The 25,427-nt window shown below is 40.6% G+C and overlaps 2 protein-coding genes across 5 annotated transcripts in view; one reads left to right on the top strand and one right to left on the bottom strand.

Annotated features, from left to right (window-relative positions):
* Positions 1–7,185, top strand: part of Slc25a21 (solute carrier family 25 member 21) — a 221,830-nt gene extending 214,645 nt beyond the window's left edge. For all 4 annotated transcript variants that reach the window (XM_008830823.3, XM_008830827.3, XM_008830824.3 and 1 more), the window contains 3 exons: positions 1,183–1,364; positions 2,259–2,311; positions 5,775–7,185. In XM_008830823.3, the coding sequence (XP_008829045.1) occupies positions 1,183–1,364; positions 2,259–2,311; positions 5,775–5,836 (297 nt within the window). In that variant the 3' untranslated portion in view covers positions 5,837–7,185. The remainder of the gene's footprint in view (positions 1–1,182; positions 1,365–2,258; positions 2,312–5,774) is intronic.
* Positions 7,186–9,682: 2,497 nt separating this feature from the next.
* Positions 9,683–25,076, bottom strand: Pax9 (paired box 9). Its single transcript, XM_008830821.1, has 4 exons — positions 24,678–25,076; positions 23,349–23,972; positions 20,298–20,437; positions 9,683–10,350 (listed from the first exon to the last, which is right to left on the bottom strand). The coding sequence occupies exons 1-4, from the start codon at positions 24,679–24,681 to the stop codon at positions 10,096–10,098; spliced, it is 1,023 nt and encodes a 340-aa protein (XP_008829043.1). The 5' UTR covers positions 24,682–25,076; the 3' UTR covers positions 9,683–10,095.
* Between the last annotated feature and the right edge of the window lie 351 nt (positions 25,077–25,427).

The following is a 25,427-nucleotide window of genomic DNA, read 5'->3' as shown; positions in this document are numbered from 1 at the left end:
ATGCCTCTGAAATATTGATCAAAGTCAGAGGAAGGATGAAGTGGGCGGTGTCCGAATTAGCTGCTCATAATACATGATACAACTTCTTTCTGGGCAAGAACTGAGGCTGCAAACTTAATAAGAACTTCCCAGCAAATTCATTATAACAAAGCATAATACAAACTCACTGGGCACAAAAATAGACTGAAGGAAAGTGACTCCCACATAAGACCTCATTAAATACTTTGATGTCAGAAAGCAGAGCAGGGAGGTTGGAAAATCAAATCAGACCAATGTGAAGGGCCTAAATTCAAATGGAAAGAAGAAATACCTCTCTCCTCCCCCTTCTCTCTCTCTCTCTCTCTCTTTTTCTCTCTCTCTGTCTCTATCTCTCTGACCCTATTTCTCCTCTCTTTTTTGTCTTTATTCCCTTCTCTCTGTTTCTGTCTGTCCTCTCTCTGTCCCTCTCTATTTCTGTGTCTCTTCTCTCTCTCTCCTCTCTCTCTCTCTCTCTTTCTTCTCTGGCATGGAAGAGCAAGATTTAGAACAATGGGTTGTAAATTCTTCAGCCAATTAGCCCAGTGACTTACTACTGTTTATAATGCACAGAATGTCACAGGCTGTTTTGCAGCCGTCCCAAGTTGGTTTGTTAATAACAGGAAGCTAGCACTTCTCAGTACAGTGGATCAAGCTACACGTGAAAATAAATGCAAAAAACCTGGAGGGGAACAGCAGCAGACCCAGAGTAGCCTTGATTTAATTTAGCATTCGGGGTCCGCACACATGAGTGTTTTAGTAGGCTTCATGGTGGAAGTTGCTGTCATTTGTAAAATATTCTGGCCAATTAGCTAATAGTGTGCTTGGATTTCTCCTGTTTTGATACAGTAATACTAAGTACATTGTGAAGCCCAATTATACAAATCATCCCCATATGCCATACCAGTCTTTCTTTATGAACTGTGTTTATAAATCCTGTGTGAGGAAATGTGTACTTCAGCAATTTAGACCATGTGTAAAAACATAGCCAATGGGATTGTCAAGAAAACAAGTTCCAGCCTAGGAAATCCTAATGTGTTCCACTGGAATAACAGGAGGGTTCCGGGAGTGCAATGCTCTGCTAACATACATGTTGCTTTATAGTGTTTAAACAATTTAGGGGCTTCGACTTCCCCCTTCTATTATTTTATTCTTCTTTTCTTTTAGGATCCAATCCTGGAGTTTTGGAGAAAATTTGGGATTGGTTTTGTCTCCGGGACAATAGGCTCAGTCATTAACATCCCTTTTGATGTTGCCAAAAGTAGGATTCAAGGGCCTCAGCCAGTTCCTGGAGAGATCAAGTACAGAACCTGTTTTAAAACAATGGCGACGATCTATCAGGAAGAAGGGTAACACATTCTTGCTTTAATAAATATTCAAGGATCAAATACTGTTAAAAACCATATTGTCTGTCTGTTTTGTTGAGAGCCAGTAAGTCTTCCAAAACTGGGTTTGTGTCTAAGAAGCTCTGTGGAATATATGACAAACTTTGTATGGCCACACAGTAATGAGATGTTGGCACAATGTTCTTACACCACCAGGATTGTGCCAGAGAGGCACAATCATACAATACAATGAATGTTTGCCTTAGAATGCTGAGATGAACGCTTGACTTGTCAGTGTGCATAATATGCCATTGTATGTTACAAGTCCTATTGGTAGATAAATAGGAGAATAATTGTCTTCTGACTGAGAATCTAATCTAAATGTCTTTATATCTTCCTGAAAGAATCAAATATGAGAATTTGAGAAACTTGATTTTAAAAAAATTTGAAGTGTTGGCCTTTTTCTGATCTTTTCTCTATGTCCTAATTAGTCTGTCTCTTCACCCCCCCTCCCACCAATATCTTATTCTCAAGTAAACAAGTGATACTTTATTATTTTCATCTAAACTGCATCATATTTCCTAATGTGAAGACTGAGTTTGTGGTCTTTTAAATTCAATTACAAAAGTCATTTTGCCCATATACACAGCTGTGTTGAAAGCAAGACCATCTTGCTGATGAAAGTCTTATTGCTGATTGGACAAGACCAGTACAGCCTGCGTAATGAAGAGTTGATTAACTCTTTCCCTTCATCCAGTTTGCTGTACTGAATACTAAGCCAACACTGTCAGGTTAGGGATGGGTGTAATTTCAAGTAGTTTCTTCAAAAACACTGAGCCAGCATCTCCATAAAGCTGAGGTCCAACTGCCTCTATGTCCAGAATAAGAATATTGCTCTTTCTCTCTCTTCTGTCACAGGTTTTTAGCTTTATACAAAGGCCTGCTTCCCAAGATTATGAGACTTGGCCCAGGTAATGATGACATTACTGTTTCTATCCTTCCTTCTTTATTGTGCTGGTGTCTCTTCTTTTGTTGCTGTGTCTATCAGCAACACAGTAAAAGTTTACCATAGTGGGACAGAGGGAAAGCTTGAGGATATAAGGTACCTGTGAGCATTCACAATACTGAAAGCATCCATTAGAAACGTTCTTCCTTTGTTTATAAATACTATTTATGGCTTTGCTGGAAGCTGATTGGAGCCAAAGTCCAGCTTAAGTCAATAGGAAAGGATCCATAGCCACTGAAGCCTGAGTGAGCTCCAAGGTATACACAGTGGCTTCTGGTTGACGTGGAGGATTTTCACCCAGGAACCAGTCTGATGAACTTTCCCTTGGGCTCCCAGTTCAGTCTTTCTCCTGCCTCACCTTCACTTCCAAAACAGAAGAGGAGAACAGCTGGCCTCCATGAACATCAGAAGTCACATCTCTTCAGGGTCACTTTGGAGAGTGGTCTGGCTATTGCTGCTGGCACTCACCTGACCCAGCCTCTGTCACTTTGATGGTGGAAACTCCTGGCTCAGGGCCCTATCTGAGGATGGCAGCCCACAGAAAAACCCAGCCGTCTCTTCCCACAGGGAGTCAGCTGCCTCTGTGCAAATAGATAAGAAAATAAATGTGGCAGACTCCTGGGCAAAGAGTCCCAGATTACCAGGCACCCAGTGAATAAGTATGAAAGAATGCCCTAGACCACACACTTTAAAAAGAAACAAAAAACAGAAAACAGATCGTGCCTACGTAGACATGCAGGTAATCTTCTCTAGAACATTCTCCTTTCCTCTTCTTGTCATTTAAACACCAACAGCTCCTGATTCACATGTCTGCGTGCTTACATTTAGATCCAGTAAACTGGCCTTTCTACCTACCCACTCTAGATAAAGAACAGCAGTCTGTAACGTGAAACTGGAAAGTAGTTTACACTTCCACAATTCCCAGTCTATTATCCCAACCTCTGTAGGCATTTAAGCATGGGTTTTTCTTCGTTTTTTGAGATCCAGACCTGCCTTCTGTTAATCATCAGCCTATGTGTTAAAACCAATTCAATAATTAAAAGCATTGGGAATTTTGTACATCTCTGTTTTTCCTTCACTAATTGAAAACCTGAGAGCACATCTATTAGAGAAACTCGCAGAACCAGCCCCAAACTGGTTTTCTTAAGAGAGGTGGGACCAAAAGGATGACACCAAGGGAGAGTAACTAAAATGGTAACTGACCGGAACCTTGAACCAAAACTCTTAAATAATCTAACCTCAGTTTTGTTAGAGGTTTACAAGTGTTTGGTTAGGTTTTTAAATATTTTTTCCCAAGAGGTCCTAAGTTTCTGTGGTGTTAAATCCAATGAAAAGGGTTGTTGTAGTTATTGTCCAGCCTAAACCAAACTGTGAAGAACCAGTAACCTCGTGCAAGCATCTTGCCTCTACCTCATTTCAAATGTGCAAGTCCCAGGAACTTCAAAGGAAAGAAGAGAGAAGATAAACGTGGGACTTCTGCATTAAGGCCAACCAATAAGGGGAGAAATAAGAAAACAGTAAAAAAAAAAAAAAAAAAAAAAAAAAAAAAAAAAAAAAAAAGAAAAAAGAGGCAGGTGAGATGGCTCAGTGGGTAAAGGCACAGAGTCAGAAAGCCTCGAGTTCCCCTGAAACTGGAGTTTCAGACAAAAAGTTTTGTTGAGTTGTTAGCCGCCACGTGGGTGCTGGAAATCAAACCCAGGTCCTCTGCAAGAGCAGTCAGTGTTCTTAAGCCCTGAACTATCTCTCCAGCCTCCTCATCTTTTTTTTTTTTTATAAAAGCTTTAGCATGTGGCCAGCAATCAGGTACCTCCTACGAAATCTTTAAGTCTGTGGTTTCAACTCCAAATCTCCCTAGGCTGAAAACTAAGCTCTTCTGCAGGTTTTTTGACCTACATTATGAATAGTTAGTAAAAGTAAATTCAACAATCACATGCATATTAACAACCCTCTGGAGTATATCTTGTTTGTTTGTTCATTGTTTGCTTTTCAGAGTTCCAGGAGGGCCATATCAGCTGACAGGAGTTTAATAGAGTATCATCATGGGTTAAAAATGAAAATTACAGGCAGATAATTATCTTTGGTTTATGGTTACACAAACATATGCAGCCAGTACATTTTTTTTAATCATATGGCAGTGTGTACAAAATAGCAAAGATCCAAACTGACTTCCTTTTCCTTCCAAGAGAAGTCAGTCTCCTGCTCAGGAAACCAGGCTTTCACTAAGTCCTGCTAAGGGTATTTGTCCACATTTTGATTTTGTGATTATTTTTTACAAGTTAGACATGAAAGAATAAATAGAGACCATTACAAGTTACAGGACACATCCCATTTGCTGCATCACATAGAACACAAAATGATGCATGTTCAGGTCTTGAGCAGCCTCTATCCTTACTTTCCTGCATCACATTCCTGTTGGTGTGTTATACATCAATCACTTTCACAACTAGTTATGTGTTTCTCTACTAAGGCAAATGGTGGTCCCAGGTCACCTCACTCAGTATACTACCAAATTATCACCGAATTTTCCACTTCAAATATGTATATGTGTGTGTGCGTGTATGTGTGCGTGTGTGTGTGTGTATGCGTGTGTGTTTGTGTGTGTGTGTGTGTGTGTGTGTGTGTGTAAAGGAGCTTTCAGCTCCTTTTGTTGAGTTTTGCAATGTAGAGTTTAAAAATATTCAGAAGGTTTTTAAAAATATTTTATTACTTTTATTTTATGTATATGAGTGTATTGTCTGCAGGTGTGTAAGTGCACCCATGTCATTCAGTGTCCTCAGAGGTCAGAAGAGGGTGTTGGATCCCTTGGAACTGGAGTTATGAACAGTTGTTATCCACCATGTGGGTGCTGGGAATTGAGCCTGGGTCCTCTGTAAGAGCAGTCAGTGCTCTTAACTGCTGAGCCATCTCTCCAGCCCCCTCAGAAGCTATTTTTTATAACACAATCCAGTTTAAAAGCCATAAGCGAAAGCCAGATTCAACTGTCAAGCACCATCTTAGAGATTTCCTTCTTGAATGCAACTAGACAATGCTAATTATGGCAGAAAAAGACACATGCTTTGCGCACGTAAAGAATCTGAAAGTTTTTGTTCGCAGAAAAGCCACATGCCTTTACATGACTAAATATGTCTATATTTATTTACATTTTAAAAATTGAAAGTGCCTGAAAAAGAATCTGATGAGAAATGATGAAAGTTGCAAAAACTCGTGGGGAAAAATGTATTTGGAGACTCAAGATGGTCTTGATTTTACCCTGAGAATTTCCCACAATAGTTTTATATCTATGTATCAGAGCTCCAGACTGATGATTCTAAAAGACCCTGCCTGATAAGGCTGCCTGAGCCTTCATGTGATGTGGGATGCAAGGGGCAGGGGGCGGGGGCGGGGCTACATCACAAGATTATGGTAAAAACCAGTCTTTTTTTTTCTAGGTGGTGCAGTGATGTTGCTGGCTTATGAATACACCTATGCATGGCTGCAGGCAAACTGGTGATTGCCTGAGAAATGTTGTCCCCTTAACAGAATTTTTTTTTTCTTGCAATCCCATGAAGAGGACATGCCCAGCTAAACGAGGCATACATCTAATGGGGGTAGGATAGCTTACTCAAAAGCAAAGCCTATTTTGATGCTTTAGAAATTTTTAGGCAAGTTGATATGTAGTTTGGGCCATTGACATAATGCTGTGAGAAGAATACTAAGAAGCAATGAAGTGTATAAGTTGAATAATAAGATAGACAGCAGAGAAATTTCATAAAAGCTCTACAGACTTTGTATCTTATACTGCTTCACAATGAAAATTCATTGCAATAACGTTTCCTACACAATCTAGAATACTTAAATTCTTTAAAATAAATTATTCTGTGGCTAATTCCTTGAAAATTATTCAAAAAAGACTGATTTTTTTAAAAAGATAAGCCAGAATTTAAAGTTTTGATAAGGAATTGATTTTTCCATAAATCATATTTTAAAAGAGCAGAAAAGGGAAAAATGTATTCCAAAATAGCTTTTTAAGAATGCTTGATTTTGCAGGGTGTGGTGGCGTACCCCTTTGATCCCAGCACTTGGGAGGCAGGGGCAGGCAGATCTCTGTGTGTGAGTTCAAGGCCAGCCTCATCTACTTAGTGAGTTCCTGGCCAACTGGGGCTACAAAGAGACCATATCTCAAAAAGACAAAAAAAGAAAAGTATGTCTGACTTTGTGAGTGCTCTGTTAAGATGTAATTCTATTTTCCTAAATCTGCTTTATATTCCATGTGTTTGTTTAAAAGTAGTATGTTTAAATCATGCTATCCGAAGTCTTATTACAAATAGAATACATGATATTATATTAAACTGCTTTCCTTTACATAGTTTACCTTGAAGACAAGTTTTATTACTGAAATATTTTTATGTTAAATCACTAACTGGATGTACTCCTGGGGCCCATCTGTGCTGCCTGTATTTGCTTCCAAACTCCTTTGTACCTTACCTGTGCCATTCTTAAAAGGAATGTAGAAGAGTAAAATTGTATTTCCAGATTCTTGGTTTTTAGTGACACCTTTAAGTATGAAATCAACTGTCTTCAATATTAAAATGTGTGTGATAAAAGAAAAAAATGTTTCAAAATAGGAGTGCATTCTTAGCATTTCCAAGGATTCCTGTACTAACATGCACTCTAAAGAAAAATATGTAGCTCTTTGGTCATGACATAACCAAAGTTAGTTTTGTGTCTGCATTCTGAAATGAGGCTGTTCTAGTAGTTAAAGTCAACAAAAATGTCTGCATGTTCTAGATGACACCTGTTCTTAACTACTGCTGTGCGGCCACTTCACTAAAACATTTTGAAAATAAAAGGTAAAGATGACATAGTAATTGTTTGTTTTTATTAATTTAGAGCATTTGAAGTATAAAAATAAAAGGCTTTGACACACTGTATATACACACATAGCCTTCTGATGTACATCTTTTCCAACTCTTTAAAGAATTTATATTTCAGTCCAATATTCAGTATGTATGTGGGTCACACTAAAAACAGAAAGCCAAGAGAAACAAGAATGTGGCTGTGTTGCATGGCTGCATTCTGTCTTTGCAGGTGACATACGCTAGCATCTAGTTAGACGCAGTGCTGCATGCACAGATGCCAGAAAACTGAACCTTCGGCCCCTCCATAAGGACAGGATGGAAAAAAGCTTTCTGAAGACTGCATGTACCAATTTAAAAACAAAAACTTTACCCACCAAAAACTTTACCCTTAAGAGGCAGGAGAAGGTTAGCATTAACAATGAAATTTAAACATCAAGCAGTCTTGACTCTATCCCGTTCCATTCTTCTGCACTTAATGTTTAAAGTGGCTTTCAATCATAACTGACTATGAGTAGCCAACTTTATTTAGGCTTTCTGTTGTCTTTTTAAAATTACTCCATGTGAATGTACTCTTACTAAGAAAGACCTAGAGAGAGAAATGAAAGAAAAAGAAAACTTCGATGCCATTAATATTAGTTTTTTAAGTACAAGAACCAGAAAAAAATTATAAATAACAATAGGATTTCTTAATTTAGATAAGGAAAATAACATTATTAGTTGTGTCTCCATACAAACAATTGATATTTTAACACCCTAAAGGCTACCAGAAAGCACTGGATAAAAATTCTGCACCTTAGGTCAGTTTTTCTAGATGGCAGGAAAGTCCCTATAAGGCACAGTTTTAAAGTCTCTATCAAAATATTGGATTGGATCTTTGTGCCGTTTGGTTTATAGTCTATCTTCTCACCAGACTGGGAACTCCGGATGTCAATGAAGAGTTTTACAAGATCAAAGGAAGACTATGGCCCTGAGAGTTCATCTGCTGCTTCTGCTTATTCCTTTCCTGAAGTTATAATCCTCTGTTTGTGGCAATGAATTTCAGTTTTAGAAATAAATGCAGTTCAAAGCTCTTTATAAGATATCTGCTGTTTGAAAAAGGCAGTTCCTTGAACATGACTTGTGTGTCAGAAATCTGCTTATAGTTTACATCCTCGTGATTCAAAAAACTAGGTGATCTAGCCATTTTGGTTTTAAAAGCCAGGAGACCTTTGTAGCTTGATTGGATTGCTATGTCAGCTGTGCACAGCACAGATACAAAGAAACCAAATCATCCAACAAACACGTCTTCAGACACTTATCTAGAGAGGTGGCTGTTTAGTTATTGCACAGAATTAATATCAAAATATCCCACAGTACATTAATACTCCAATAGCTCAATGGTGCCAATGTACTAAAAATGTATTTTAAGCCTATATTGTCAAGCAGGAAGAACAACTTCCTAAACGGGGGAAAGGGGGTACAAACTAAAGAATTTTGCCCAAGAAAATCAATTGTTTTAAAATAAAACATATAATCACATGCTCTCACATACATACAAACACCACGGTTCTGTTCTTAATGTTAATGTAAAAAATCAATTGGTTTAGAAAGACTTAGCTGTCATTCTCTCTTCTGTCATTCCAGAAATGAATAAAAGGAATTTTCTAAAAATTAAACAGCATTTGTATTTCTAATACCAACACCAGTTTACCTACACGTGAAACATGCTTCGGTATACAATGTAAACTTCACAGCAAGCCATTTTACATTCATTAGAGCAGAATTCTCCATTGCCTTTTTAAGTTACAAGGTAATTTGGGGCTGAGATTGCTGAACACACAGGTAAGCCAACAATAACAGTACAATTTAGTTTCACAGTGGTTTTCATAACATAAAGTTCATTTTAAGTGTCTTTACAAAAACATTTCACATTAAACTTGTTTCTAAGTGACTTCCTTTAGCGCCTTCTTGTACAGATATTTTCCACCCTCTTGTTTTTCTATGCTTGGCATGTGTGTTGTTTGATTAGGATACAAAATAGGAAACTGGCTGGTTTTAATCTGTGTTTTGAGTCCTCTGCTGTTGAAAGTGTCCTTCATGAGTCGCTGAAGCCTTCACTGCACACACACAGTCTGGGGGCAAGTCCAGGTCCAGGAGCCTGAGTGGCCCACCACCAAACAGAGACAAAAACGTTGCCAGAAAGTCACCTTTGCAAAAAAGAAAGAAAAAAAAAAAAATAGAGGTGGTGTTGTGGGAGGGGACTATCCCATGGGATGAAGACACAACTGCACCATCCAGAGTCCGTATTTACAAACTAAAGGAAAATATAAACATTATTGAATTTGGAAACAAGACAAAACACCAAGAGGAGCAACAGTCAGATATTGCTTGGGTGTTATACATATTTTTCCACAAAATAAGTCATCTCTTAAAAATAAACAAAGATCACTTAAGTTACTGATTGGTTTTCCTAATGATGAATTAAGACTTACTTGATCAGAAGGTGGAGCATAACTTTATTTTTCTACATGTGTTTTCCTTTATTGATTTTGCAAAATCTCAACAATTGCACATTTCAAAAGTTCAGGTTGATTTAGAATAAATATCCATGTGTGGTTTTACCAAAGACAAGTCTACAAAGTTCTTTAGCCCTTTGAGGGGAGTAGGTTTCTTCACTACCTTAAAACAGTGTGAGGGCAACACAAATGTCTCATTCAATCCTTAAAGTTGCTTTTGTTTTTAAGTCCTAAAGTTATGTCAGGTTTCCTGCAAGAAAGAACTTATGGCAAGAAATATTTAAGTGTCATCAGCACAAAGAATGTGAGTCCATAAAGCCAGCTCTTGAGGCAGGAGGGCTGGACAGCTGGAGGGTGGGGTATGGAGAAGGGGAGGATGTGCTGAGAAAAGAAGCTGCTGGAAATGGAAGTTCCCATCAGAGTGCAGAGGCAGCGACAGAATGACTACCTTCTCTGGCTGCCTGCATCCCCTTGAAAGCCAGTGATGCAGGAATGTCACAGTTGTGGGGGGATAGTGGGGTGCCGCCAGCATGTTGCCACCCGTGTCCAGCAACATAACCAGAAGGAGCAGCACTGTAGGTCATATAAGGTGACACTTGGGCTGGAGTAGGGTAGGGAGCCATGCTGGATGCGGACACAAAACTGCTCACAGCTGGGAGGCCATTTGGTGCCTAAGTGGAAGAGAGAAATGGAAGAAAGTCACATTACTGTAGTTGACATCTTTCATCTCTCTCTCTCCTCTCTCTCTCTCTCTCGCTCTCTCTCTCTGTTTTCCCTAGAGCTGACCTTAATCTTACTTTGACTAAAAGTCTTGCTACTTAAACAGGCATAATGCTAAAAATCAAGATATTGCTCTTTCCACAAAAGTTTAAGGGAACTACAACCAGTGATTGACAATACTTATTTTTGTGATTCGCAAATACATGAAGGAAAGACAGGGTGAGAAAGGAACTGATGGTGATTAAATACTCTGAGCATCTGCTCAGGAATCCACACTGCCTGCCTCAATTTTCCCAATGCTTTGGCTTTGTTTGGCTCTTTTGTTGAATCTTTGTGACAGGTTTGGTTGATGTAACTCCTTTCCAGTAAAGAAGAGCACATGTGTGGGTTGTTGCCTTAGAAACTCAAAGTGAGAAAAGGTTTTGTTAAATAAAACATGTATCATATTTTAGGATGCCATGTCGAAAATGCCTCTTGGACAAAGGACATGTAAAATCAGGACTTTATCTAGTTTTGCTGATGATTTTCTTGTTGTTGTTTGAGAGGTTGTTTGTTTTGTTTTCTTAATGAAGACTGAGGGGATTATTTAGAGCTATTCTATTAGAAAGGAAGTTTTCTATATAAATATGAATACGTATGCATAATTTTTTGCACCTACAAAGTTTTTGAATTCTTTTAAGCCTTATGGACAAATCTCTCTGAATGAATTTAACTTGCGATCGTTGTTTGCAAACAAAATGCAGCAGTCCTGGAAGGCAGGCCTGCCTACAAACTAGCACTTTCTTGGCATCTGATGAATTGTTGTTGGTATCGTTACTATTAACAACACCAAAAACACCCAGATTTCTAATCCTGCTCTGGCATGAACACTCCCCACCCTTCTTCAAGTGGTTTCTTTTTTCCCCCTCAGTCTCCACACTGTTTAAAGATAAAGAGTAAATCCTGTTTCCTGGTAGTGGCATGATGAGATGAACACGTCAATATATTTCCTACTGAAAATATAATGTAACTACTAGAATTGTATTAGAAAACATGATTTAATCCCTAGAGCTCGGTGAATCAGACACAGGTTAGACGCTTTGTCCAATTCAGTTAAAACAGAAATGGTGTTTTGTTTTGTGGATTCAGGACTAAACGCAGGGCCTTGTACATACTAAGCACACACTCTACCACTGATCTTCTGTCCATCTCCCCCCCACTTCAGAAATGTTTTTCTGATTTAACTCATTTGGTTAGCATTTGCACTTCCATATCTAGGGTAATATTATGGTGCAGTTTCAGAAGCTAGTTGCCAATGTAAAGCAGATACATGTGAGTGTGTGTAATAAAATGTGCCTGTATATATACGTATACACCTATATATGTGGGTGATATGATTTAGTTGATTTCTAACAAAGGTTAACCTTGTATCTTCAGTCTATAAGAATATACATTTTGTGTTCTTCTGCTTGTCGATATATATTCTTTTAAAAAGTTTTGGTTATTTTGTTTTGTTTTCAAGACAGGGTCTCCCTGTAGCCCCAGCCGGCCTGGAACTTGCTATATAGGCCAGGTTGGACTCAGTCTCACAGAGCTCCACCTGCCTCTGCCTTACAAGTACTGGGATTAAAGGTGTGCACCACCATGCCTGGCTTTTTAAAACTATTTTTAATTGTGATGTGTGTGTCTATGTATGTAAGTACAGGTGCCCATGGAGGCCAGAGGCATAAGATCTCCCTGGAACTGCAATTATAATCATTGTGAGCCAGCTGGTGTAGATGCTGGGAACTAAACTTTGCTCGTCTGGATGAACAGTAAGTGCTCTTAACGTCTAAGCCATCTCTCCAGTCTCTGTACGGTCTTTTAAAAATGGAGGTGAAAGGAAAAGAAAGCTCCTTGACTATCTCCTATGTTCCAGGCACCAAGAAATATCCAACGTATTTACAAAATTATGAGGGTTGTAAGCACATCATAAAAGGTAATATATATGAATATAAAGCAATATTCAATTCAAATTTAAATGTATTTTTTAAAGAGGGTCTCATTATGTACCCAGGCTGGCCTCAAACTCCCTGTATAGTCCATGCTGGCTTCAAACTCATGAGCTTCCTGCTTTAGCTTCCCAAGTGCTGACATCACAGGTATAAACCCCTATACCCACATGAAATTAAAATGTATTTCAAAGGGCCCCCCAAATGATACTGTCTTGTTAAACAAAATACAAAACAACTAATGAAGAAATAATGTCATAACACTGTTCAATAAGACTGAAATTCTATCTTCTTTTCCTATACAAGGTTACATAGATAGAAATATGTATCCATTTACCAAAGGCTGTTTAGAAAGTTGATGGTCATATATTTAAAGACCTGATCACCCGTCTCTGATACAAGGTTTCCTGTGGCATATTGTGCTTTTCCTAGACAGTCAGAAAGTGGATGTAATTTAATCTCAAACTAGAGCGCCTTTTGAGAGAGCTAGTAAAAGATTCTCCTCTCTTCTGGGGCTCAGTTCTCTTCATTAGGCCCTCATTTGTTTCTCCTGAAGAAATCTTTATGTCCTCTTTTTGCAAATGGCTAGTTATATCTCAAAGGAGACATATTTTAGGGTTTGGGGAAATGAAAAATCTAGATAGCCATCAAATTACAGGGGAGGGGAGTCTAACATAACATAGAGATTATTTCTCTAATTGCTTTTATTCAGAATTCCCTCAATAATGTTTTAGAAATTAGTTTGGAATGTAGTCATTCTGATATATTTATAGAAAGGTGTTCGTATCTGTATTTGGCTCTACTTAGCATCAATTAGTATTCAACACTACTGATAGCAATGTATGCCCAGAAAAGCAAAATAAAAATATTAAGATTTGATGGTACAGCTCAGTGGTAGGATATGTGCTTAGCATGCACAAGGCCCTTGATTCGGTCTCCAACGCAGAATGAAAACGTTAGAATTCATTTTAAAATAATAGAAAATCTGACTCCACATTTTACAAGTGTATAATGTTAAATGATTTAGTATTTATGACAAAATGATGATCAAGCTAGCAGAAAATATCTGCTATTGAGTTTTACTTCCCACCATGGCTAGAATTTTTTCCTACAGCTCTCTGGAATTTTTGCTTTGCCACCTTCCCTTTTCTCTACATATGCCCTCACTCCTTGGTGTCCTTGTAAGCTATTATTGTTTTATCTGTAATCTGTTCCCATGGGCCTATTACCCTGGAACATGGCCCTCAGAAAGGCTAGACCAGACTCTGGTCACAGATGATGCTCCCTTCAGGGGCAGACAAAACGTCAGGTTTTAGTTTACTTTCTCATGCCTTATTTACTTCATAACTATATTTGTTTAGCAAATATAAAAAAGATTCTATTAATTTTCCATATTTACCCAATTCTCATACTTAAAGAACCAAATTTGCTTTATGTTATCGTCTGTGGTACTATTCAGTATTTCAATGTTCTCTAAAAGCCATGATGTTTATGTGTTATCAAGTTGGTGCCATCCCCTAAATATTAGTGAAAGACAGGGTAGGAAACAAAAGACTCAGAGATGTTGTACAAAGGGGAGACAAGTGTTTGGTTAAAAGGAAGTGATGGAAACCCTTAATCTTAGGAGAACAATAGCTCTCTGCTTTCCCTGCAGAGATTTAGATTAGGAGAAGGAGGGGTTTCTCTTAATTCTTCATTTTTGCTGTTGAAGCTCAGATTTCAAAATCTGAGGGAAAAAGGGGTAAGCAAACGAAAACAAGTGTGCTTTGAAATCCCGGCCTCCAGCTGCCTTCACCACCCGTTCATTCCAGGGACTCAATAAATACCAATTTTCTCACTATTAATTTTGAAACATGGCATTAGTAAGAGAAATAAATCTCTACTGAGTAAAGTGATTGTTATTTATGAAGCAATCACTGAAAGAGTAAAATTTTCCACCGCAAAAGAAAACAACTACAGGTAGCATAGATGTTTGTTTATTCTTTCCAGTAAAAGAGTACATGACTTAAACTCCCCAAATCTGTTTAATGTTTTCAGTGAAGGGCATGTAATTAATCTGAAAAGCTAGTTAGGTTGAGTAGAAACTACCAAATGTACACCGTAAATATAGTGGGAGCAAACATGTTAAATTATGCTATTTAATTGGATTGTAAATATGATTTATAAATCAACCAACATATGGAATCCCCAGAGAAAAATAAACAAATTTTCCAAATGAAACCCTAGCAATAGGCATGTAATAGAAATCTCATTTTTGAAAATGACTTTACCTAAATATTTCATAAATAAGACTTCAACCCATCAACTCCTTTTTCACATATGTCTTCCAAGAAAGCCACGAGAACTCGTTTCCTAGGAAAGACCACTGTCAGGTTCTTCCCCACAGCAAACAGTCATCTCTCTTCTACTTAATTTTGAAAATGATATTTATTAATACAAAGTAAAACAGATCAGTTGCATACCGTAGAGAAAGCAAGTCCTCCTTGTCGAGTAGTCTAGAGAAAGACAGTCTTTATCTCATGGACATTAAAGGAAATGCATCTAGAAAAATACTTAGGATGGAATGTAGTTCTAGTTAAGAGTAACACGGAGGAATCAAAGTCTGAGTTTGTTCTAAAATGTTACCAAGGTAAGTTTGACAAATAAAAATACTTTTATGACTATGCTGTGAAGCTGTATTGACAGAAAGCTAGATTACCAAGTGTTTGTGGCCAAATACTTGCCTTAATCATCTAGTCTGCCCACAAAATGGGACTGTCAGAGCCATTTCATAAACAAGTCACTTTAAGTTTGTGAAAGGAAAACATGTGATTCTCTTGCTTGGAGAACAAAACCAAAAGCTAGGCCCCTTTATCACGGAGCAAGCATTACACTTTGAGTAAGCTAAATGAATGAAGCTGTTAGCAAAGTAAATAAAAGTTCTGGGGTCGGAGAGATGGCTCAGCAGTTAAGAGCACTGACTGCTCTTGTAGAGGACCCAGGTTCGATTCCCAGAACCCACATAATGGCTATGAACCGTCCTTAACTCCAGTTCCAGGGGAATCCGAAGCCCTCTTCTGACCTCTGTGCACACGGGTGCACTCACATACATGCAGACAATACACTCATACACATAAAAAAATTACTAATAATTTTTTTTTTGTCTTTTTGAAGCAGAGTCTCCCTTTAGCCCCAGCTGTCCTGGAACTCACTATGTAGACCAGGCTGGCCTTGAACTCACAGAGATCCACCTGCCTCTGCCTCCCAAGTGCCGGGACTATAGGCGTGCACCACCGCACCTGGCTAAAGTATTTTTTAAGTTCTAACCTAGCTATTTAATTATTTAATTTATGGGAAGTGTCCCTTCCCCTCTAAGAAAATGGAAATGCATTAGTATTCAAACATTTGTGACAATGAAAAACAAACTGGTATGACAACTGTCAGGCAATCTGCTAAAGACTATTTTTCAAATTCTGGGAATTGTCTACTCAACAGTTTTCTTTCTTGAAGAAAATGCAAATAACAGTGCAGAGTCAGATCCTCTACTCAGAGTCTGTCAACCACTCATCAAATCTAGCTGGTCTTTCCCTGCTACTAATGTGAGTTTACCTTGGCTTTATAATAAAGTAGAGTTGGCCACAAATAGTACTGGGCTTCACCTATATTTTCAATCTCAATTTCATTTAAAAAATTCAAGTCTGAAAATAAGCAGAGTTCTGTGGAATTATTTTTCTGAAATCATTTTTCTCACTACTATTCTTCCTTTCTTTATTCATTATGACCTGGCAAAACAAATCTGATAAGAAGAAATGACAGTTATAAATGAGGCCCCAGCATTCATCCAGGAGGACCTTTTAGTTCTCACATTGCAGATCTGAATGTCTCTAGGTAATGGAAAGTTATTATAGTATTTATTGTTTTCTAAATTTAGTTTCTAAAATGTTATTAAAAATTGATATAGACTCGTGTTTTAGCTTTAAAGTTTTATTTTGCATTCAATTGACACATAATAATTGTACCTATTTATGGGGTGCAATATATGTTAGTTTCTACACATGTACACGTTGTGTAATGATCAAATAGTTTCGCACCTCAGTCACTTTAAACATCATCAACCTACGAATAGCATATTTAGAATCCCCTTCGCTAGTTATCCTGAACTAGAATGTTTTAATTACCTTTTGGTACTATTTTATGTGGCACATTTTACTGATATATAATTATTTATTTTGTTTTAAAATATTGATTAAAAGTTGATCAGATCAGAACATGTTTTTATAATAATAAATATGATGAATTTCAAAGACTATTGGCATTTGCCTAAAATTTCACTCTCTATAAAATTATAAAGTTAACTGTATTTGCTGTGAAGAAAATTAAGAAAGTACTCTCTCTTAATGAGAATACTTCCAAAGAGTAGGTTTTTAACATTTTTGCATTTATTTATTTTTTAATCATCACACAGTTTTAAAATACTACACTAGAAAATTATATTCAAGATTCTGACATAGTATCATCCTTTTAAAAAATGTACAAATGGACATGCTTTAAGAGAATTTCAGATTAATTTATATCTTTAAATTCAACTATTTGGCAATTTAATTGTGAACTTTTTAGTGCAAGTATTTATAGACTATTCTTTATTTCTGACATTTCACTTTATAACCAATGTCGTATTAAATTTATTGTCTGCGTTGACTTTTCAGCACCAAAATGAAGATACTGGAACCTTATGAATCTACAATTCAGATTACTTCAGATTACCAAATAAACAATATATTTTTCTATGGAAACATGCATATTTTAGGAAAAAATTTTAAGAACTGTATATTTATTTATGAACAGTTTGAGCAGATTCAGGTATTAATTCACTAAGTTCTGTGTAACTTAGTATAGTTCAACTCCTATGTATGTCTATTTAATGTTCTTTTTTCATTTGATCACATTGTCAAGATTTATGCTTTCAACATAAGAGAACAAAACATCAAGAGCAAGAAAACATTGTTACCCTTCACAATTGGATAAGAGTTAGGATTTCTTGCCCAATATTAAATGTAGTTGAAAAACCTAAAATAAATAAATATTTTTCCTTACAGTTAGGCAACAAAGACTTCTGAGTAATATTAAATATGAATTATAGCATAATGTTAATGTGTAAGATAAAATTGAATATTCTAAAGTAATTTCAAAAGCAAAGAACAGGTATGTATATCGTTGAAATGTGCCCACAGTTCTAATTAGTAGGAGTCAGTCTTCTTTGCAGTTTAAGCTGAAAAGAAAAACTAGATTATGGTCATCAGTAGTATATGCATAACCAGTTGCCAGTCTTCCCTTTGGTCATTTACAGGTGTCTTCCAAAATATGGCTCTATTCTCTATAATTCTGAGCCCTCAATTTCCCCCTGTATGCACTAAGATGAAACTGGTTTTGCATAACACACTATTTAATTACAACTGTAAATGTCCAAAAGTATTATGGGCAATTTTTTTTCAGTGTTTCTTAGTCAAAAACTTTCAAGTTTTGTTAATTGTCCAGTGGAGCAAATGCTACCTGAGAATATTCTGATAACACTTTGGGGAAAAAATATTGTGAAATAAAGCTAGCTTTTGGATACTGGTAAGAGAAATGCATACAAGCAACACCTTGTGCATTTTTGTGACTACATGTTACTATGGAATTTTGCCCTTAAAGAGATAAAGATCTCTACAGTGAAATGTTTGTCTTCTTAGCATATTTTCATCACTTAAGCACTATTTTGATCATCATAATAAGAGTACCCATTAATTTGTCTTGTCTAGAAACTTTTCAGGTTTTGAAATTTTGTACCATTTAAATTATCAACCTGCAGGGCAGTGCGTAACATTGCAAGTAGGAATTTTCAAATATTAATTTGACATAAATTGCTTTTATTCTGGGAGAAAGAAATTTATTCTCCTAAGTATTTTAAAGCAGTATTTATTTGGTCACTTTTCCCCTTAAATTACTTGTTTTTATAAAACTAATAATTTAAAATTCAATGTGATTGATTTTGGGGGTGGGGGATTGAGACAGGGTCTCTAGGTAGCCCCAGCTGGCCTGGAAATTGCTATGCAAATCAGGCTGGCCTTAATCTTACAGAGATCTGCCTGCCTCTTCCTCCTGAGTGCTGGGACTAAAGACCTGTGCCACCATTCCTGGTTCAGTGTGATTGTTTTTGTTTTTGTTTTTTCAATCCTCAGAAACAGCAAATTACTTGAGATGATGTTTACTTTGCTTTAAATAAACTGTCAGTTTAGTTTTGAAGCATGTTATAAATTAATCACTTCTAAACAAGCTTCACTGACCAATACATAATTCTAGAGAGAAAAAGGTGAAAATGATTGTAAAGGATCTTTGGATGATGAGATTGAACAAACTAGGTTCATCAACTACATATGGACATTGAAGTTTATTTTCAACTAACCTTCACAATGTGATTCCAGGAAATGACGACCTAATAAAAGCACAGAGCGTCTATGAAATCCTTGCTGTCATTCTTGGTTCTTTATGTACACTTCCTATTGTTTGTCACAAATGCTTTAAAAAAAAAACCTAAGAATTCTCTAAACAAAGTGTACTCTTAAGAATATCACTTGTTTTTAAAAGTCAATCTCTGCCATTTATAATCACAGGGAATATTTAATTAATGCTTATTACTAAGTGCCATATTAGTGGACTGTCTCTTTTGACGCTATCTCTGTGGTGCCAGAAGGCTGGATTTCTAACCATTGCACACCCTGCCTCTCTTTGTGAGCTGAGAATAATAAGCAGGTCTGTTGGTGAAACTAGCAAACTTGCTTCTAATACCTCACTGGCATTTTTAGTAGAAACAGACCAAGGAAAGTGACTCTCTTTCCTTGCTGTTTTCTGTGATATTTGCGGTGGGAGAGCTACTAAAGCGTATTCTTGCTTCCACAAAAACTGGGAGGGAAGAGGCAGTGGAAATGTCGTTTGTTACAGAAAATAATGACTAGGATGTTCCTCAATGGGTAAGAATAATAAGTTCCACTAAATATCAAAGATGATTGTGACAAGTAAAACATGAAAAGTTTTAAGACTTCGGAATAAGTCGAAAACTAGGTATCTTGAGGCTCTGGCACTGAAGTATGGGATGAAGACATTTACAAGTATCAAGTCTATTCAGGGAGCGTCTTTCACGGCCTTCAAGTCTGGAATTTCAGAGTTCTGAACTCTTGACTCTGCATAGTGATGAATTTGGGCTCAGACTTTTGTTGTGGTAGTTGCTTAGCTTTTCTCAGGAAAAAAAAAAAGAAAGAAACTCGAGTGTTTTAGATTTTCTTTCAGAGCAGGGGAGGGACGAAGGGAGGGAAAGAAAAATTAAACGGTCCACAGCCAGTCCGTATAATTTGAGGTTTTCTCACTAACCTCCCTAGGGAAATTACAATGTGACCTTTAATCGGGAAATGTTAACTTTATTACGTTTATCTGGTTGCCCCTCTTCCATCCTCGCCGGACAAGCTGGCCTCTGGAAACACGGCATGGGACCTGTCCTGTGCTGGGGCCCCGGAGCTTCAGGACCTGAAAGCTTGCGGTCTCCCGGCCTGCAGGCCCCTAGCGCGGGCGCTGCTCTGGAAAGCCAAGGCCGCAAGGCTGGGCCTGGCAGAATCGGTCTTTGGTTAACTTAGCGAGCCGGCCAGACGCCACACAGGCCCGGGGGCCGCATCCCACGGCCGCGCCTCCAGCATCACCGCTCCAGATGCCGCGCGCGCCCTAGAGGGCACCGGCACCCTCAATGGAGTCCGGGCTTCAACTCCACCTCGATGGCCCGGCCTCGGTCCAGACTCAGCCAAGCCCGGTTCCAGGTCCCGTCTGCACCTGGTCATAGCCTGGGCTCCTCTGGGTGGGCCCTGTGCACCCCATCTCGCCCCCACAGCCCCACGACCCACCTGGCCAAGCCCTCTCCTCCTCACCTGACCGAACTTGGCTTCCTGCTCCAAGGCTCCCTTCTCCAGCCCGTTCACTGCGTGCGGGGCAGCGGCCGGGAAGTTGTTGCGGCCGAGGCTGCTCCACTCCTCCACCTTGGGGCTGTGGTAGGGGGAGCTGTCGCTCACTGGTAGGCGGAAAGAAGATATATATCAAACTCGGGGCCTAACGTGGAGCCCCCTCCTGAGACGCGACCGGAATCAATGACCGCGGTGCTCCGGGGCTAAGACCTCAGGTCGGGCCCCCTGCGCTAGGCCTCCTAGGGGCGCTGGGCCCAGGCGCAGACTCCTGGGCTTCAAGCCTAGGGACCTGAAGTTTTGTTGGCCTGAAAGTAGGCCTCTGAGTTAAGTTTCACCCACGCTCGAAGGAAGATTTTTCTTTCTTTCTCAACCAGCCTTTGGTTTCCTTTCTCCCTTCTTGGTCTCCCAGGGAAAGGAATGGAAGAAACCTGAGAATTTTCCCAAATGGAAGAAAGAACCAGAACCTCTGAGGTTGGATATCTGTTCCTTACTTCTATAAAACTGACGCCAGCCCTTACAGGGTGGAAAAGATCTGGTGCTGCAGAAGGCTGAGGAGAGAGAAGTGTCCTGACCTAAGGTCTTCCTTGGTACTCAAAGATATCCAGAAAAATTGTTAACTGCATTGTGCAGATCTGGTACTTACCTCAATAGAACAAAAGAACTGTAAAAATCCTTTGGAAACAAATAACTAAACGATGACCAAGATACACATGCAAAATATGTGTACACAAATTCACCTTGTGTTTTGCATGAGACTATCCTACATGCTCTGCCTTTATACATTAACTGAGTAAGGTTATATGCATATTACTAAAAATATAAATAAATAAAGCCCATCATCACCTCTTTGAATATCATGGGTATCAGTGGTAGGGTTATAGAGAAAAGGATTTCTTAAGTGTAAGAAAGAGAAAATGAAATTATGGGCCAAGAAAATGAAAGTAGAATTCAGCGTTAAGGAGAGAAACCATCTGCTGCTCCTTCTGTCCTTAAAGAGACACAAAATTAGAGTAAGGTGACTGCCATGATGCCTGTGGTTGCACATTGGCATCTTCAAATGACCAAACCCACTTTAAAGAGGAGATATTTGAAGGTAAAATGTGTTGTAAGTTTGTTTCTGGTCTCTGTGTGTACAAGTTTGACAGTGTCACTATAACTTGATTTTAAACACTTCATCTGTCACAGTGTTTCAAAGGAGCGATCGTTTGGAGAAATTATTTGACAGTCACAGATTTGTCAGAAACCAGGTTGTTTAAACCTAACATCCAGAATGAGCAACAGTATCTTCGAGGAACCTGGCTCCATGATCCAGCACTCTCCTAACTGACCTTTGGTCTGAGAGCAGTATCCCTGAAGAAGAGCCTTCTTTTCAACTGCCAGCCCCTTTCACTATGCCTTCCTTCCACCTCAGGAGAAATAGATTGTATCCTTATTTTCACACAGGAAACCATGGTTGGTCCCGAACTGCTGATGATCTTTGCCTTCCCAGACAAAAGGCAGTCACTGAGCACAAGCCAGAAGTTATCTTAAGAAACTGAGATCCCCCCATGAGCCCCCATTTCTGCTGATCTCACACTTTCCCATGAACAGGGGCTTCCTTTAAATGTCAGTGAGGTCAGTTTATCCTATAAATCAAGGTCAATTCTCTCCAACTTAAGTTCCAGCTAGCTCCAAGTAAGACAAAACTAGACTCATAAATTCGCAGTCAAAAAACAAGAAGGTGGGGCTGGAGAGATGGCTCAGCAGTTAAGAGCACTGATTGCTCTTGTAGAGGACCTGGGTTTGATTCCCAGAACCTACATGGTAGCTACAAACCGTCCTTAAGTTCCAAGGGAATCTGAAGCCCTCTTCTGACCTCTGTGGCATTGCATGACATGGGTGCACTCACATACATGCAGACAATACACTCATACACATAAAATAATAAAAAAAAATTTTAAAAACCAAGAAGATGAGAAGTCACAGCCCTCCTTTAAGGACCTAAAAAGGTAATTGTGGCAACGTGGTAGCAACTGCAAAAGGCAGGAAATAATTAAAGGGGCTATTTTCTCCTTTTCTATTTAAGTTTTACTCTACACATCTTCAACTTTACAATGAAAAATTAGGACAGAAGGTTCTAATGCACTAAGTCCTGCATCTACAGCATTTCTTATTTCTGATGCCTTTAAATTTGTATTTTTAATAGCACAGTTAAAGAAAACAAACTCTGGTCTCCTGCGGGCTGGGGGGTGAGGGGTGCGGGAGCGGGAATTGTTTTGAGCACTCAGTGAAGACGTCCTGGACTCAAGAGAAGTTTAGGCTGAGAAAGGAAAAGAACTGTGAAATGACAGAGCTGAAAACGTGCAGGAACTAGATACACTAGACACATGCCCGCTTGTACTTCCCGGAGCCAGAAGACTGAGGAAAGCAGCAGGCTGGGGAAAACCAGACACGCAGTGGAAAGGGCAGCCTCAAACCCTCCAGTATTTTGTCAGTAGAGAGAGAGAGAGAGAGAGAGAGAGAGAGAGAGAGAGAGAGAACCAGGACCTCCCGTTTCCGAGGAAAATGAAGTGAAGCATAAGAATGAAACCAATTAGGTGACATTTGAACTTCCTGCCTGAGCAAATATGGCCTGATTGCCAGAATCCGAGAATAATATTACAATTTCCACAGCGCGCGGGACTCTAGCTGCCGCATCTGATCCCCAAGCTAGTGGCCGGCTGCGGCGTCTGCAGCCCGAAGACCCAGGCTGGCTCCGGCCTCCCGGGCTGAGCAGGGAGTCAGCGGGCCGCGCTCTCCAAGCAAAGGGGTGGAGAGGCGGGGGAGGGTGGAAAATGCGAACCATGTGTTGAGGATGGGGGATGCTATGGGTCTGGTAGTTTGAGATGAGGCTGGAGACTGTGGGTGGCAAGGAAACAGAGGGCAGGAGTTTTAAGTTAATGAGATCAGGACACCCGTGGGAAGAATCTTTAGGTTTCTAAAAGAAAAAGCGCGCGAACGGGCACTGCTTAGCATTCTGCCAGACCTCTGGGCCCCTACCTTGGTCGGTGATGGAGCGGATGCCCAGGATGTCGGTGACGGAGTGAGAGGAAGGCCAGGTACGCGGCATGGCCACCGAACCCGGGATGGCCGGCACCCCAGGTGGCGTGGGCACCTTAGCGGCCGCGGTGATGGGACTGGGGTACGAGTAGATGTGGTTGTAGGGCAGCGCAGGCTGCGGCGCCGGCTGATGCTGCTTGTAGGAGTCGTAATGACCCTGCTGGGCCAAGTTGCCGATCTTGTTGCGCAGAATGCGGCTGATGGAACTCACCGAGGGCACGTTGTACTTGTCGCAAACGCCGTCGGCCAGCAGGCGGTCCCGGATCTCCCAGGCGAAGATGCCGGGGTCCCTCTGCTTATAAGTCCGGATGTGTTTCACCACAGTAGGGGTAGTGACCCGGGGCTTGCTGCCCCCGATGGCTCCAGGCAAAATCGAGCCGGTCTCGTTGTAGCGTGCCAGGATCTTGCTGACGCAGCCGTGCGACACCCGTAGCTGGCGGCTGATGTCACAAGGTCTGATGCCCAGTTGGGCTAGTTCCACGATGCGAAGCCGGATGGCGTTGGGCAGTGGCCTTCCGTTCACGAACACTCCTCCCAGCTGGTTCACCTCCCCGAAGGCTGGCTCTGCAAGAGGAGCACAGAGCGCGCAAGGACGCGCACCCGCTGCTTGGGACAGCTGCTGTCCCTCTGCCTCCCCCAGAGTCCGGGGACAGAGCTGCGGCACCCTCCTTAAGGACCCGGACTGTCCAGAAACTAGACGGTCGCGGAACGGTGCCGATCCACCCAAAACAAGTGTGAACCTCGTTCCTGCCCCAGCAGCTCCGGGTACAATCTGAGAGCTGGCCCGGAATATTTAAAAGTCTGTGAAGCAGGCGGGGACCGGTCCTGACGCCCAGGCGCCGCTCCTAGCCTGCTCCGCACTTAGTGCATGGGCAGCTGCTCCCTTCCACCACCTCACCCCAGAACCGCTCCTGGAGGGCATCGAGGTTTGACGAAGTCGAGGGAATGCTGGTTTTTTGTTTTGTTTTTTGTTTTGTTTGCATATGTAACGTGTGAAAAAAAAAAACTTGAATGGACACTGGGGCTGCGGAACTCGTGCATGCCTCTGCTCTCTTATAATCGGAGGATGCCATCAACGCCGCCCAGTAGCCTGAGATCAGACTGAACGGGGGCGCGCAGCTGACTCTCTGCAAGTTCCTACAACTTGTAGGAACTCGAGCAAAGTCAATAAGGAGAGTGTGAGCGCGCTAGCGCTCCCTCCCTCCCTCCCCGCCCGCCGCTCCCTCCCTCCCCTCCTTGGTTCTGACAGCGTCCGCAGTCTCCACTCACCCATTGCTCTGAGCAGTACACCGAGAGGGCCCCAGTTCCGCACTCCGGGAAAGAAACTTTTCTCGAAGTCTGACTGGCTGGGCCTGTCGCTGCTCCTGGCTGCTGGTGCCTCGGCTTCTCCCCAGGAGGAGGCGACGACAGTGCAAAAGGAAGAAGTAAAAGGAAGTCTGTGCCCGGCTGAAAGAGGCTTGAGTTCTGCATTTCAATCTAGGCAGCAACGTGGGCTGGGCTGGGCTGAGCCGGCCCGGCGGCTCCGTCTATCACTCACTAGAGACACACCCCAAAAGAGGTGGGTCGGAGGGCGAGCTGCGTTGTAATTGGTGCAGGTCAGTGAGTGACAACGCAGTTCGGGGAAACTCCTTCCGCTGTCTTTTTCAGGCTGGCTCCGCACCTGGGTGACTAAATGCAACGAATATGAGCGTTTGACATCTTCCCGGGCGCGACACAAACATACAGCAAAATCAAGCTGGTAAAAACGCTGAATAAGCGAATGAAAGCGTTTGGTTCAGTATGATTGACTGGAAGCGGGAGGGCCCGTGGGGGCATCTTGGAAAAGAGATGAGCTTCTCAGAATTGAAATTTCAGATTAAGTATCTAACGTAGCAGTCGGCCGTCATCGTGGTGGGAGCTTCGGGGGCACGAGGGTGTCTGAGAATTACCTGCCATGTGCGCCCTCGGGGACTGTCATGAAGGAAATCCTTGCCCACAAATTCTACCTCCCATCAGTGTTTTCCAAGTGGGGTGAGCTCA

This window comes from Nannospalax galili, unplaced genomic scaffold, assembly GCF_000622305.1.
Source record: "Nannospalax galili isolate Female #2095 unplaced genomic scaffold, S.galili_v1.0 scaffold1895, whole genome shotgun sequence".
NCBI lineage: Eukaryota > Metazoa > Chordata > Mammalia > Rodentia > Spalacidae > Nannospalax > Nannospalax galili.
This window is presented reverse-complemented; position numbering and strand designations above follow the sequence as displayed.

Coding starts and splice junctions, on each gene's coding strand:
- Pax9 (XM_008830821.1), bottom strand. Junction 20,438..23,348: donor CCGCTCCATCACCGACCAAG/GTAGGGGCCCAG, acceptor TCCGCCTACCAG/TGAGCGACAGCTCCCCCTAC. Junction 10,351..20,297: donor AGGAAGCCAAGTTCGGTCAG/GTGAGGAGGAGA, acceptor TCTTCCACTTAG/GCACCAAATGGCCTCCCAGC.